Consider the following 16,279-nt stretch of genomic DNA (forward strand, 5'->3'; position numbering starts at 1 on the left):
AACAAAGCCAATACAGTGTGTGTGTGTGTGTGTGTGTGTGTGTAAAGAGATTTACTTTAAGGAATTGGTTCATGTGATTGTGGAGGCTTGATGAGCCAAAATCTGACAGGGGAGGCTGGCCAGCTGATGTTGCAAAGGAAGTCCAAAGGCCAAATGCTGGATAATTTCCTCTTGCTGAGAAGGTAGGGGGAGTCAGCTTTTTGTTCTATCTGGGCCTTCAACTGAGGATGAGGCCCACCTTCATTATGGAGAGCAATTGCTTAACTCAGAGTTTACTGGTTTAAATGTAAACCTCATCCAAAATCACCTCACAGAAACATCCAGAATAATTCTTGACCAAGTATCTGGGTATTATAGTCCTGCAAAGTTGACACATAAAATTAACTATCACATATGTATCACATTTAGTATAGTTTCTTAGATATAGGAAACACTCAAAACCAGATTCCTTGGTCTGATCCTATGTCTTCACTCATGTCTGAAGGTAAGGAACCATGAGAACGTGTGTATTAGGGCCGATGGCTTGTGGTCTCTTGCTGGATGGAATGACATAATTTTTATTCTTCCCCTATTCTAGAGTCTCTCTGCAAGCCACACATTGTAAGATTAAAGTATGTTTCCCATAAACAGCATAGATAAGAAATACTTCTTTGTGTACATCAGAAAGAGGACACAACAGAAATATGTGTGAGGAACATCCTAGTATAAAATCACAGATTGCCACAGCCCAACTCAAAGGCCTGGTGACTTGCAGTTCCCCAAAGTAGTTCAAGTAAAGAGCCATAGCACTATGTTCACTCTTTCTCAGAGAAGGATGCAAAAGTCATGAACTATTCTTTTCTTTAGTCTCTGTTAAGGGAATTTCTGCCTGGCAATCAGTGTCTTGAAGAGGACTCAGGCATATATGCTTGGGATGTACTTAAAAAAAAAACTCCCAGAATGAAAAACCCTCATCAGATTGAGGTGGGGGTAGTACATTGTGATGGTATCCACATGGTGCTGGTAAATTTATTTTCTGGACAACTTGAACCCTTCTCTAAGGTGTTATCAAGTGCAAAGGGTAAAATGCCCCCACCATGAAAGGAGCAAAAAAGTGAGTCTATAATTTGACTCCTTAATATTTTACAACTATCTAAGGAATACCTGTTAAGTGACATTGATTTTTCTTATAGCAAAGATGGCACCTTTAATGGTAGGTTGCCATTTTCTCATTTATCTCTGCCCATAAACCCTTGCAAGAAATCTGGCCTGTGCCCAGTGAAAGACGCATTTTGGCAGAAGGGAATTAAATTCAGTAGGACAACCTGGGTAAGAGGGACTAGAAGCAAAACTTAAAAATAACTGCACTGTCACTACCCTCATTAGATCTGAACTAGCATCATATATACATTTGGATGGAATGCACTATAGGATTAATCAAAACTTCACCCCGAAATCTAAGTGGTTGACATAATGTTGTACTTGCAAGCAAGGCAGCCAAAAACCACGTTATTTAAAATGCTTTATGAAATTTTATTTGATATCATTCCATCACGAAGATTTTCTGGTAAATGTGCATTTCTAAAAGTGCATAAACAAACATTTTATTTTTCTAGATCTTGCGTTTTTCATAGAAATATACCACAGGTTGTTACTTAAAGATTTGCTACTTACGGATTCATATTAAAATATGCCACAAAGAGATAAATGAATTTATGTGATGCCATGTGCTGATTATGAAAAGGGAGAAATATAAAAATATTATTTGGCAGTAACAGAAAATATATATTTCCTATTATTTGATTACTTTTAAAATTAAACAAAAAAACACTAAAATAAAGAGTAGTCAAGTTAGTTTTGCACACTTAATACATATTACCAATACTATATTTTTCATTCTTGAATAATGAGGCACGTGAGCCACTGCCATATAATTTGGGCTTTGTTCAAACATTAATTGCTATAATCACGAAGGCTACTATTAGAAGCAGACAGAGCAGATCTGTGCACAGCAAAAGAGTGGCTTTAACCAGGGCTCCATCCTAATATCTTATTTTGTTAGGAACATAGTTTAAATATTTAAAGAAGAATGTCATGTTGATTCATTGGTAGAGTTTGACTACCCATCTCAGGCATGAGTGGGGACCAGCTGAGTGATACGAATGATTACCAAATACTTTCACTTGAGTATCTAGCCTCCCACAAAGAAGCTATTTTGACAAAGGGGCCTTAAAAAAGTTTTGCAAACCCTCTTTGGCTTTCTTTTCCTGTCACAGTAAATAAGTATTTGACTTTCTTCATTTGTGCTTTATGGAGCTAATTACATTTGCTTAGAAACAGTGTTAAAATTAAATGTAATTTTTAATTATAAAATGTTTCCTAGGAAACATTTTCTTGTAAGTTAAATGGTACTTTGTTCTAAAATACTTAATTTCACTTACAATTAGAAATCAAAGACAGAGCATAGCACAGGACAATTTGGAAACTATTGCATTAATTGCCACAAAAAAGTTAATATTTTTCAGAATGGACAGCTAATGGTGAATATCCAATTAATGGCTACACAGTTATTTAACAACTATCCTCACAAAATAATCATTCCATTTTATGACCATTAATTGAATGGTCACTGGCAGGAGACCTTTTTCTTTTAATCTGGAAATTTATTTAGAAATTTATAGTTTTCATTTAGAAATTTATTTTAAAATTATCTATTTGTTTCAATTTAGCAAGAGCTGAACATAATGGTCACAATTAAAAAGATCGGCACAGGTAGGTGGCCTCAAAGTTCATAGCAACAGTTTCACAAATCACCTTAACACACCAGATTATTCACAGCCAAGGGCAAGCCTCTCTTTGGTTCATAAGGTGTTGTCCTGGAAACCATTTTGATGCAGTCGATAATAGGGCAGACGCTGAGACACAGAGTACAGCCGGTGCAGGAGTCAGTAATGGTGGGCAGGTGGGTGTCGGGATCAAACCGGATAGCCTGCAAACAAAGAGTATTGCTGTCACTGACCAGAAAGGTCAAGGACGCCACCATTTTAGTAGGAACGTTTTCCTCCACTGCAGTAGAGAGGCACTCCGAGAGGACAGAGGATGCCCAGCCCTGGGGGTCAGCTATAGCAACAGTAGAGCTGCCAGAGGTGCCAGAGGGGAGGGAAAAAAAAAGAAAGAAAGAAAGAAAAAGAAAACAAACCAGAGAAGAAAGAACCATGAGAGACTATGGACTATGAAAAACAATCTGAGGGTTTTGAAGGGGCAGGGGGGAGGGAGGTCGGGGGAGCCAGGTGGTGGGTATTATGGAGGGCACTGTATTGCATGGAGCACTGGGTGTGGTGCATAAACAATGAATTCTGTTACACTGAAAAGAAATAAATAAAAAAAGAATTTAACAAAAAGAAATACATTGTTTAAAATTCCTTAAAGGTATTTTTCTTGTGTGGTCTGAAGAAAAGATTGCAGAACAGTAACTGTCTCGTTTGCTTTGTTCTGAGCAGAGCGCAGGTCCTTCCCCTCCTATCCGGATGGGGTGTCTGCTGCCTGAGGATGCTGGGGTGCTTTCTCTCCAAACGAGCCTCATTCTCAAGGATGAGAACGTGTCACAGTCAGCTGAGGCAATGAATGTATTTTCTTGGATTTCAAATTAGAAAAAAACAGGAGTTAAAAAAAAAAAAAGTTGGCTTTAGTGCCAGTTTTGAGGTGTGAGGATTTTTAATGAAATAAATCCTCGATTCTGACTTTTGTCCTCTGTCATATAAAATATGTCATAATCCAATTGAAAATAATTTTTTGGTTAAAAAAGTTGCCCTCTCTCAATTGAAGCTACTTGTAACTATAATTCTTTCCTCTTTTATGCACATAAAAATGAATATGGTTTTATTAGATTAAATTATGTCAGACTGCTTAATATACAAAAAGTTTGATCTTCAAGGAAACAACCATATTCTAACTGAACAAGAACTGTAGATATGACAAACCATAAGAAACTTCATCCACATAAATTGTTGCCATTTTTTAAAAATAAAACAACATCTTGGATGGCTGTTTGAATGAGTAAAAACTATTTCTCTTCCTTATGTACCCTTTTATAAATAGAAACCCAAGAAGCAACTGAAAATAATGCCTATATCTTAAAAATTTTATGCTTTATAAACTTGCAGACATATAAAATTTTATATTCAGTTGAAGAATTTGATTTTCTATTTTTTATCTTTTTTGAGACAGAAGAGTCAAAGGAGGACTTTTTAAATCTTTTAAAATGTATAATTGTTATTTTTCTCATTAATATGGTTTTTTTTTTTTTTTTGTTGGTTTGTTTGTTTTGTTTTTCATGGACATTGTACCAAGGCTAGAATTCTAAGGTAGGAGTCATAACTTTTAAGATTTGAGCTATTAGAGTCCTGCCGCTACGATTTTAGTGACAGGACTTCTTGACTCATCGCAAATTGGTTAATTAGAGGAAAGACGAAAGTGAGTGTGATGGGATTAGCATTTCCAAAATAACTGTTAGAGACACCTTTCAACTACAAAAAAAAAAAAAAAAAGTGACACTCTAGGTAAAAAAAATCTGGTATGGAACTAATGTCAAAGAGGAAGAGATTTTTTTTTTTTTTTAAGTTAAAATATGTCTGTTATATCTCTATTAGGTGGTCAGAAAAATACGCAAAATCCCACCAGGAGCAACATGGAACTTTCCTTCAGGCTGCATAAGCTAAAGGAACTTCAATTCTTAAAAATAGGCCATTTTATCTACCTTGAAAATTTCATTAATCATCTCAAAAGGTGTTACTTTATTCTACTTCTTCATAGCTTGTTAAGTTTAATGAGAATAACATGATTCTGTAGTTTTGAGACTGAAGACAGCTGAATCCCTGCGTCTTCTGTGTGGTCCCCTGGCAGCCTCTCTGCTGAAGGGTGAGGCCCTGGGAAGAACCCACAGCTCACTTCATGTGGTAAGAATACAACCTGCTGGCTTCTCCAGTCACAAAGGAATTCTGGGTCCCAACACTTTCCCTGGTAGGAAGGTGCTTTTTCTTTCTTACTGTAGTAGAAGCCCAGTCAATACTGAATGCAAGAGAATTCTCTTGCTGTAGAAAGAATCAAGTCCTTTCAGGGTCATGGCAATACATGGTAGTTCTCTTCCCTCTCCTCTGTATTAAAGCCTAATGCTTCCTAACATCCGTAATTGGGTGGATTTCTCTTTCTGGTTGGATTTTTCCCTCCAGTGTTCTGGGTGATACAATGATATTAAAATAACACCATTCACTGGAGAGTAGCACAGTTAGTACAAGTTATGGCTCTCCTTTGAAAAAAATTCCCATGCTTAGAGAATGAGAGGACAGATAGGCCCCTGCTGAGGGGCAATACTGGGCACGTCTGGTCGCCATCGCGCACTCAGCAACACAAGATGCTTTCTGCTACGAAAGCCAGAAGAAACATGCCTCATAGCATCCCACTTACCGCAGAATCCTTACCTGGTAGCCAGAGTCATTACAGGTCATGTAGCATTTGCCACAGTTGATACACATTTCTTCATCGATCACGGCCACGACTTGCTCTAGGTTGCTCAGTTCGCCAAAGGCTCCAAGGTACTGCAGCGCTTTTCCAATGACATCCTACAAGGTAGGCACCGAATGACTGACAGGGCTTATTGTAAAACATTGTCACGGAATAATTAGGATCAGTCTAGATTTCTCTGTTTTTTATATAATGTTGCATTATGTAACTTAGGAAGTTTCCAGGAGTATAGTTCTCATAGATCTACTTTTCATAATTGTAGCTTGAAATTTTGTCTTCTGAAAGATGGGCAAATTTGTGTGTGTGCGCACGCATGCGCACGTGTGTGTGTCTATCTCCAGCTTAGAAATGCAAGACCTAATTGACTGCATTCCATAGGTTCTCCACTAGATGATCTAAAGCTGTTTCTGTGGACGAAGAAATGAAACTTTTTCAGTGATCATGGCTTCCTTTTTTTTTTTTCCTTCCAATTTTGAACTTTGAAGGATCCAAAAGTAATAAAAACTGACAAAGGGTGATGCACTTAAACTAGAAAACTTTAGATTGCCAGGAATGAGGGGAATAAAAACGCAAATGCTATGCATTTATATCACTGCATTTGGATTCTAGATTTTCATTTCAAAAAAGTGCTTTGATAGCATACCCACCTGTCATGTGTTGAAGAGTATTTTTCATTATTTAAAAATTCTAATTTATGTTAATTAATTAGGTTCACCTAATAGCTAGAAGAAGATGCTCTTTTTCTTTTAAAGACTAGGATTTTCTTCATTCACCCCTGAAGAGTTTTCATGCACTTACACATTGCTTTGTTCTTCATATTAATTGGAAGTGTGTTTAATATGTGAAGCACAGAAGATATTTCATCAACAATAAGAAATACTTTGTTGCATAAAACAAAAACAGAAGGATGTAACAATGTTTGTCAAATTAGTATGCTGTTAAGATTGTCTGCTTTTGTTTTTAACTTTTAACAAGAGAATTTTTTGTTTGAATTCAAGGTCTGCATTCAAGGAGGTTTGACTCTTACTTAACGCTATCTTCCTGTATTCTCTTTGGCATTTTATTTTCTGCTCTTCTTTTTATGACCTTCATTACCCCTTTTTATTTTTTTCTCTATTTCAGCTCTAAATGACAGTATGCTGTGACTTGGAGCTTTCAGACTGAAACAAAGTTTACATTATTATATACGGTTTATTTGTGCATCTCTCAAGGAGTAAGAAGATAGAAACTTTACGAGGCTGTCTTCACAATTTTCTTTTCCATGTGTTGGCGATAGAGCTTCAACTATACTATAGTCTGTAGGTGGGCACTTGATATCCAAATTAATATCTCTGTTCCAAATTGCTCTCATGATCTCAAGATCTACATTTGTCAGCTGCATGAAGAACATTGTCAATAGAAATTGGTACCTTGAATTCTTCACTCAATAAACTTATCAACACCACGAAGCTGGGTCTTCTTTCTGATTTCCTTCATCTTGTGAATAGAAGTAGGATTTTTCCAATCACTGAAGCGTGAAATTTCTGAGTTTGAGTCTACTCCAACTTCTCCCTCCTCCAGCATTTCACCTGTCTATGGTCAAGTCTTGTGAGTTCTGGATCCGCAATATCTTTTGAATCCTCTGTGTCTACTACATGCCTACTACAGTCTGTAACCATGACTAATTAGCTTCCCATTACTTCTAATGCAGTTAAGAGCCCACATGGTAAGTCTCATTCTCATATTCTTTCTTTCCCCACTCCAACCTATGTAATGTTGTCATTCTAATCTAGGCTGTACAGCACAGACTAAATTTCTTGCTACCTCACTCAAAAATCTGTTAAATTAAATATTATCTCACATTTAAGGCTCTCTAACAATATCTTTTTTTGGTCACTTCCAAATACCATGTGCTTCAGTTAGACTGAACACATGCTCCACAATGAACCACACCTGTCAGTTGAGTCCTCGGGTACCTAAATTTATGTTGAATGCTCTGTCCAGAATACCCTTCCTTCTTATCTCCACTTTGAAAAATCCTCCCCATCCTTCAAAGACATCTCACGTGCCACTGCTTCATGAAGATGGCCTCAATTCTTGTACCACCTTTCCTAACCAGATTGAAGATGTGATCTCTTTGTCTCTTTATCTTCTTCATTTCTTCAATTCTTCCCCACCTGTTCTTCTCCCCTCCCCATTTTCTCTTCTATTCCCCCAGTGACCTATATAGTATTTTATCTATTATGTGGGAGCAATGGTAACAAACAGCTTTAGAGTTCTTACTATGTATTAGACCAAAGCCATGATTTTAAAGGGTTGTCTTACTTAAACCTCAACACATGAGGAGGTGAATGAGATTTAAGGTACAAAATTAAGTAAATGATGAAGCAGGGATTCAGTCAGTGCTGCCTGACTTCAAATTCTATGGTCATAAGCACTGCTGTGCTGACTCATCTGTTATTTCTCTATTTAGTGATTTCTACTTCAAGTTGTAGAATTTTCTATCTTTAGCTTCCTATATGCAGTTTCCTAGCAGGCTTTATTCATCTTTGTGTCTCCTGTGGCATATCTTGCTCCTGCAGATCACTGAAACATAATGGGTGCTCAAATATTTGTTAAAATTAATATACGTTATTTATTCATGTACTAAAGAGACAGTGTAATATTAGGCACAGAGTTGTATGGGCTAATAGCTACTTGTTGATTTACTGAACAGTTTTATTAATATGAGAATTAAAAAAAGATTTGAGCCCTTCTTTAAATACAAAATAATCACAGTCAAAGTATCTGGACATGCTTAATATCTCTAATAATATTTTAAGGCAGTAAGACCATGAGGTAGCTACAAAGCTATTTATATGTGATAGAAAATAATTTTTTCAATCCAGGAAATCAATCAGTCAAAGCAGTTGTTTTGCTGAATCAGATCATGGCTTGACTGAAATCACCAGAAAATATTCAGATGATAATTAAACAAGAAACTCCCTAGACAGTCATCAAGCTTATTCAAAAGACACAATGTATATTTCAAGACATTTTATTGTAAGAGGCAAGTTCACATTCTGTGTATATTAAATATGCTTTCTGCTCTGTATTAGAGATTTTCTGTTGTTATTTATTAAAATATTATTGTTTAATGTAGAAACTAAATAAAACAAGGTGCTCTTAGCCTCTAAAACTTATTAGGACATGGTGTTAAAAAGTTATCATAGTTCTTAATATAGTATAGTTTTTTAATCTGGAAGAGGTCAAAAGAATGGTAACCATTTTAAATTATTTTGGGAAAGAGTATCAGAGAAAATGATTTACTCTTCTCTGTGCCTAAAAACATGGACATTTGTTTAAAACCCAAAGCTTCCACTTAGTACTGTCAGCTTATGAATACCCCTGAGAACTCGTCTGGAATTTGGAGTTCACTGAAAGACACATATAATCAGTAAAGGACAGATGGCTGGTCTAGTCCTTCTTGGACACATATTTGTGGAGATTAAGGAGCCTACATTCTTCCAAGGAGCGTGTGGATATACACCCTGATTATAGCTATCCTTGATTACTGGAAATGTTCTTTTGGCATTGTGTATGGAGAAAGTGATGCTAAATTCTTTAAAGTATAGATGACACATCTGATTTAAATGTAAATGTTCCTCAAAATTATCATTGCAAAGGACCACAGAATCCAAGAGTCACATCTTCATCAGTTAATTATATCTTTGGGATGATCAAAAATACTTTTTAAAAACTGGATCAGTCAATATTTCTGTTTAATATGAAGTTTAGGACCAAAGAGTGAGGAACTTGGGGGCCCCAGTCCCATCCCTGTTGTATTATAATTCATTATGCTTAGTATGAATTTATTAGTTTTGGCCTATTTTTTTTTTTTAAATTGGTGATTGAAGTATTTTCAACTTGTGACTATTGTCTGGCATGTTAACTGTTCTTCCTAGCTTGAAGTCTTCTACACATCTGATCAGCGTACTTTCTCCAAACCGGTCAATAAAAGTGGTAGTCAAAGACCAGGACCAAGGACAGTGTGCTGTGGGCAATCCCTGTGACTTGTGTGTGAAAGGGATCCAATATTTAAATTATTTGGGCATAGCTATTTAATAATTTTATCCTTATTTGTACCATTACCAATTTGTCACACATCTTATCTTTTACTCCAAGTTCACTACTTCCTTAATAAACCTATTGAAATAGAAAATGAGATCATTTGATTAGTTCTCACTAAATTTATGCTGATTCTTAATAACATCTTTCTTCATTAACGCTCTCAAGTCAAAGGTTTTGTTATTTTTGGAGAATTTCACTGGGTTCAGACCTCAGGCTTGCTGGTCTCTTCTACCAAAAAGGTTCTTTTCTAAAGAACCTAAGGCAACATTTATTTTTCAGCAGTGTGATACAGCAATATCATACCAAGATGCTTTCCAAAATACAGCATACAATTTATTTTTTATATCCTCTGAGCTAGAAGGCAGGGAGGGGGTTTGTACAGTGAGAAAAGGAAATCTGGAGTTTACATTTAGTAGAACTGTGATAACTGAGGACTCAGCATGAATATGCTGAAAGGGAAGGCAGAGACAAAGCATCAGCCTGGAAATAAAGTAGTAGATTGGCAGGGAAGGTGAGAGAAACAAGTAAACCAAAAGATGGGAAGGAAGCAAGAGAAAATCTGGGAACTGAAGTCGGGGAGAGAAGGAGTGGGAGGGGCTCACAAGTGGGAGAGACAGATGAGTGAGGTCTGGGTACAACCACGGTTGGCTCAGCATAGTTTTGTGCTCTGATTATTATATTCTTTTAAAGTAGGTAGCTCAGGCTTTAAAGGAGCAAGTTCTTGCCAGGCACTATGGATTTAAATTCAGTGAAGCTGATGTGATATGTTTCTACTATATCCTTACCTATCTTGGGCTTCAACTCTCAAATATGTTTTCCCTACCCTTTTCGGTTATAAGAGCATTCTCTATGTGGATGCTAGAAAGATAATAGGAATTGAACAGTTCTCACTAATTATAAGTTAACAATATACCATCTGCCCTAAGTAATGGGTGTATTTTCTTTTCTTTTCTTTCTTTTTTTTTCTTTTTTTTTTTTTTGGTTAACTTATAACAGACAAAATACATTTTCATTTTCCCTAATATTTTTTTCCAAATTCAGATAATTTGAGGCTTTGGTACTTCATAAACATCCTTAATCCTTGATACCACTCTTTTCTGATCATCATTGGTAATGTGATCTTTATTTTCTGATATGACCATTGACTGCTGATTATCTAAATGCTTGACCCTTTTCTTACTCCTTGGGAAACTGGGTGATTAGGTTATCAAGTTTCTATTTGACAGCTTCTCATTCTTCTTTTTTAAAAGAGGTTTTATTTATTTTTGAGAGAGAGAATGTACAGAGAGAGAGAGAGAGAGAGGGAGAAGCAGATTCTCCACTGAGCAGAGAACATGATGTGGGACTTGATCCTAGACCCTGAGATCATGACCTGAGCCAAAGGCAGACACTCAATTGATTGAGCCATCCAGGCAGCCCACTTCTCATTCTTCTTGATCTATCTTCAGGTCAGAGTCACTGACTATGGGATTGTTTTCTATTGTTTTGTCTGAACTTCCTGAAATGAGATTTACTAAAGGTGGAGGATACTTGTACGTCCAAGCTCAGAGTTCCTTTCTGTGGCCTAGTGAACTCACAGATGATATGGAATGTTACTTTCCTTCAAGATGCTTTAGCTGCCACTTTTCCCAAACAGATTTTTATAAGGAGCCAGAAATAAGCCAACGCAGCCAGACCTCTCGTTGCTTCACTCTCTTCTGTGAGACTAAGTTTACAACAAGGCAATTCAATAATTTTTCAGATGTTTTGCCTTTAGTGGAGTGGGATTTTCATCTGCAGTCTGTAAAGGTTTATATCACTCCTCTATCTTGCCTGTCCCTATTAACCATCTGGTTATGAGGTCTGTGACATAGTCCCAGGGTAACATTTCTGTATTTCATTCATTTCACTCTCCTGCAGCTGCTTCCTCCATGCTTCACCTTCAGGTGTGTGATTTCCATGCATGTGTACATCTTTTTGACATATACTGCTCCTCCCCCAGCCCTTTCATTAGACCTGTTTTTTCCAAACAAGATACACCTTTCCATGGCCGTATTCCAGGCAGGAATCATATCATAACACATCCCCATAAGATGTAAGAGATGATATTTACCAAATTCTGTTCATTTCTTTTAAAGTTCAGTTTAATATTTTTTCATCACTATTTGTTGGTATAGAAGACAACTGAGAATGTTAATGTAGCCCCAGCCCATTTCTCTGGTATCTTCTGAAAATTGCTGGGATAGTCCTCCACTATTTTTCTTTCTGTGCCATCTCTTTTATGCTCTGTAGTATCTAATATGGTCTTACAGTTTTATCTGAGTACTTTTCTCCTTTCTCTCACAATTCAATTGAAATAATAAACCACTCGATCAGGCTGACTGGTCTCCTGCCAACACCGTCTTGCCAGTCTTATGAGATGCAGTCCATCTCTTACTCGAAGCAGCAGGAAGAAGAGATGAAAACATCACTAGTGCCCCTAAACCATTCATTTTCCTACCCAGAAATTCAAAGACGTTAGAGATACATTCCTGGCTTCATAAAGAGAATGAGAATTCATTCTCATATATATCAACAGAAGTGGGAAGCATTCGGGGGACTTTATAAGTCTTGGCAGACTCTCAAATCTCTGTTATATGCTGCCTGGGAATAAAGCACGTTTCTCATTTAGCCGGGCCAAATGTGCACACTGTCACTTCAGTTCTCAGTGAGGAGACAAAACTGTCTCCTATTCAGTTTCTTTCCTCTAGTACAAGCGAACCTGTGGAATGTCAGGGACGTCTTCAGAAAGTCCTGGTTCATCTTTCAGAAGGAGACCTCTCCACCTACTGTAGGAGGACAGCCCTCTTTTTCTTCCTTTATCTCAATCTTCCACCACTATTTCTGATTACTGTTTTCTTCCTCAGAATCCTTTCATTTCTGTTTCTTTCATAAAATTGGCAGCTGCATAAAAGGGATATATATATATATATATATATATATATATATACATATATATATATATCTACACACACATATATACACACACACACACACATACACACATACACATACATACATATATATATACACATACACATATATATGTAAATGCTGTTTCACTACAAAATGGAAGTCAAGATGTGGGCTTGCTAAAAAGGAAATCAGCTGGGTGCCAAGTTGACCTGAGGGCCTCAGACCATCCCTGGTACAGGACTGAGGGCTTTTGAGGCTATGTTTAGCTTCCAAGGGGGCAGGGATAGCATGCAGCTAGCAAACACTTGGTTCTCGAGAACTCTGTAGTCATAGTGTAACACTGGGAATAACCACTCGATGCTCTAGCTGACATGGCCAACACCTTAATCAGTACATCCCTTTGCCCTTTTATATCATTAAGATTGATCAAGAAAACTGGATTATCTTCCTCATTATTGCCTCTCAGTTGGGTCCTTTCTATGAATTCCTACTGAGAAAAAGTGGTTTACCAGTCAGACCCTACTACCTGGTTGATATCCACAGATGCTGCATTAGATTTAAGGTCTCATGGCTGCATTTCCTTCCCAGCATGTATAAAAACTATGCTTTTCAAACATACTGATTTGCTTGAAATACCGTCTTCCTTCTTTTTCATTTTCTTTTGTGAGATAGATATGCAGAAGACAGAGCAGGGCCCAGGTTCTAGAGCCAGACTTTGGAATCAAATCTTAAGGTTTTGATGTCTTCCTAGCTGTGTGACTTTGGGCAAGTTATTTAACCTGCTTATCAATTCCTTAATCAGTAAAATAGGAAAAATAAGGTACCTGATAGGGTTACTGTGAGAATTAAATGAGTCAATTCACAAGCATGTAGAACCGTGCCTGAAACCTCATAAGTACTCAATAAATATTAGCTTTTATTATTAATTCTCTGCTTAATTAACACTAATTTATTAAACTCCATGTTAAATATCACCATCTCTGTGAAGCTTTCCACAATTACCCGAGGCAGAACTAATCCCTTTCACTCCTCTGTGTTCCCAGAGCATTTTGTACATATTTGATTGAACTGTAAATAATTTTTAACATGTGTCTTTCTCCCTTGCTAGGCTATGAGCTCCATAAGGATAGATGTCTTTCTTTTTAAAATTCATGTTGTATTCCTAGTTTCTAGCACAGTTCCTGGATTGCAGTGAGTGCATAGTAAATACATTTTAGTGCTACATCTCCACCGAGATCAGGAAAATTCCTGTGCCTTTGACGGTTTAGATCTTTGGATCTAAACCCGGTCCTTAGCACGCTCCTGGTCACATAGCAAATACTCAATAAATACTGACTGATGGACTGATATTGAAACTGCCTACCTTCGAGGCAACAGACCATTAAATCTTATCTGAGGCATTTGAAGGAAAAAAGAACAAAAGATGAGATCTATTGAGCATAGCTTGCTTAGAAATAATATTGTCACACTCCTAACCAGGGAAGATGGGGTAGATTAGAAACTTGAATGCATGACTGAAAAACTTGTTCAGACAAGAAGGGCTTAGTTAACTTTGTGGGGCACTGGGGCTCTTTCCGTAGCAGATGGGGAATAATATACTGCGCTAGCTGAGAGGATAAACAAAGCAGTGGCATGGAGTTTAAACTATTGAACAAAGGAATCTATAAAGAGGCCAGCAGACAGGAGGGAAGAAACAAGCTCAAATAAACAGATGGGTGGACAGAGAAAATATTAAGCATGAAAACAGACAATCCAGGCCCTCCAGGAAAAAGGGAAGAAGGAAAAATCGTATGTCAAGAACAGAAGAAACACCATAGGGAAAACATAAAAGCAATGAAAGCAACAGAGGGAAGTACATGGCGTGCCTGGTTATGTGTGGTGGGGGAAAACAACAAAAGCATGAGAAGCAATGTCTGATTCACACTCACAGAGATGGCCCTTAAAGGGCATGCAGCTATTCATTTCAATGAGGCCTGAACAACCACACAGCCACGCCATCCAGATGGGGTCTGAAATAATGGGCCAAGGGATGGGGGACTTGTATGAAAATAACAAAAACCACGGCCCCCTACATTGGAACAGAACTATGCTGTGTACAATACTTTCACACACATCATTTCACTTGAAACAATGGCATCGAGGCCTTCTGACATTATCTCGTATTTATTCTCCCTTCTCCCAATCTCTTGCCTGGGTCGTTACAATAGCCTTCTAACCAGTCTCTCTGCTTTTGCCCTTGCCTGTCTAGGATCTTATATCAACATTACAGCCAGTAGGATCCTTTGAAAAATTAATTCAGATCATGTCTTTCTTCCTTCAATGGTTTCCTGCCAAAAACTTTCCTATTTCAGGTTCTCTGCACTTTCTGTTCCTTCTGAATGGGATGCACTCCCCAAAAGTATCTATCCATATCATTCATTCTCTCCATTCTTTAAAGTGTTTACTCAAATGCCATTTAATCAGGCAGGCCTCTCCTGACCAACCTCCCTAGCAATTCCTATTCTCCTAATCCTGCTATATTTTCTTCCCAGCACTGTGACCATCTGACATGGTATGCATTCACTTGTTTACTCGTTTGTCTCTTTCTCCTTACTAACATGTAAGAGTCAAGAGAGCAGGGCTTTTGTTTTGTTCACTACTGAATTCCTATTGACTACATCAGTGTTGGAACACGGTTGGGTGTACACTCGTGATTGCTGGATGAATGACAAAGTGAATGTATGGGTGAATATGACAATGTTTGCCAACTAGAGGTTGGAATCTCAGTGGTTACGTGTGAAAGAGAAAAGGAAACAATACAAGGTGTCGTTGCCAAGATGAGCAGCTTTCAGACCTGTGGACACTTCTACATTAAGACTTCCTTCTGTTTTGGTTCCCCCCTCCACATTATCATTTCCTTCTGGTTATTCTCTTATTTCCCCCCCTCAGTTCTTCTCATCTGCTTCCCCAGAACTTCCTTCTCCCATGTAGGGTATTAGGCTAAGTAAAAATTGTAAATAGATGTGAAGCTTCTATCTTAGGTCTAGTATATAGTAGGTAGTCAAAGTGTCCTTTATATCCTCCAGCATAGGTGCCTGATTTGGTTGAGTTCTTTAATTTCAACATGCTCAAATCTAAATTTTCATCCTACATCAAAAAAGGTCATTCAATCTAAAAACACTAAGAACAAATCCTGACTCATTATCTTTTCTTTATTTCACTTAGTGGGACCATAGAAAACCTAATTGTTTTGGTCTCCTTATTCTTAACTCCTTACTGGTCCTTGTCCCTCAATGTCTAATGAGAATCACTAAGTTCTAGAAGGAGAATTAACATGAAATTAACAATTTCATCCCTTCCTCTGTCTCTATAACCATGGCCACCCACCAAATCCAGGACTATATTTTGGATCTCCTGAAACATTCCAGATCATAGGGCTCCCTAAATGCCAGTTCCTCAGAGAAGACCTCCTCTGCTTTTTTGGTTTAAATTAGGTCTTCCTATGAAAAAGACTGCATACATCCTGTATTATAGTTTGTATCACAAATATGATTTTATATTATTAGTGTAATTCTTTGCTTAATATCTGTTTCTTTCTCAAGTCTGTTTATGCTTCATGAGGACAGAGGCCGTGTCTCCTTTATTTATTATACTATAGATGCCCAATTCTTACCACATTGCTTGTCTCATGGTAGGTATGCAAGAAAGATTTCCTGGAAAATATATGGGCTTCTTCAAAACTTCCAACTTGATTGGCCTCCAGAGCTTTATGTACTCT

At 37.4% G+C, this 16,279-nt stretch overlaps 1 protein-coding gene across 1 annotated transcript in view; it reads right to left on the reverse strand.

Moving 5' to 3' along the window:
- Positions 1-1,523: 1,523 nt before the first annotated feature.
- LOC111142998 (dihydropyrimidine dehydrogenase) overlaps positions 1,524-16,279 on the reverse strand; it is an 828,681-nt gene continuing 813,925 nt past the window's right edge. Inside the window, exons 22-23 of the mRNA XM_022496386.1 lie at positions 5,457-5,597; positions 1,524-2,968 (exon numbers count right to left, since the gene is read on the reverse strand). Coding sequence (XP_022352094.1) covers positions 2,795-2,968; positions 5,457-5,597 — 315 coding nt within the window. The 3' untranslated portion in view covers positions 1,524-2,794. The remainder of the gene's footprint in view (positions 2,969-5,456; positions 5,598-16,279) is intronic.

This window comes from Enhydra lutris, unplaced genomic scaffold (assembly GCF_002288905.1).
Source record: "Enhydra lutris kenyoni isolate GAN:26980312 unplaced genomic scaffold, ASM228890v2 scaffoldscaffold9, whole genome shotgun sequence".
Lineage (NCBI taxonomy): Eukaryota > Metazoa > Chordata > Mammalia > Carnivora > Mustelidae > Enhydra > Enhydra lutris.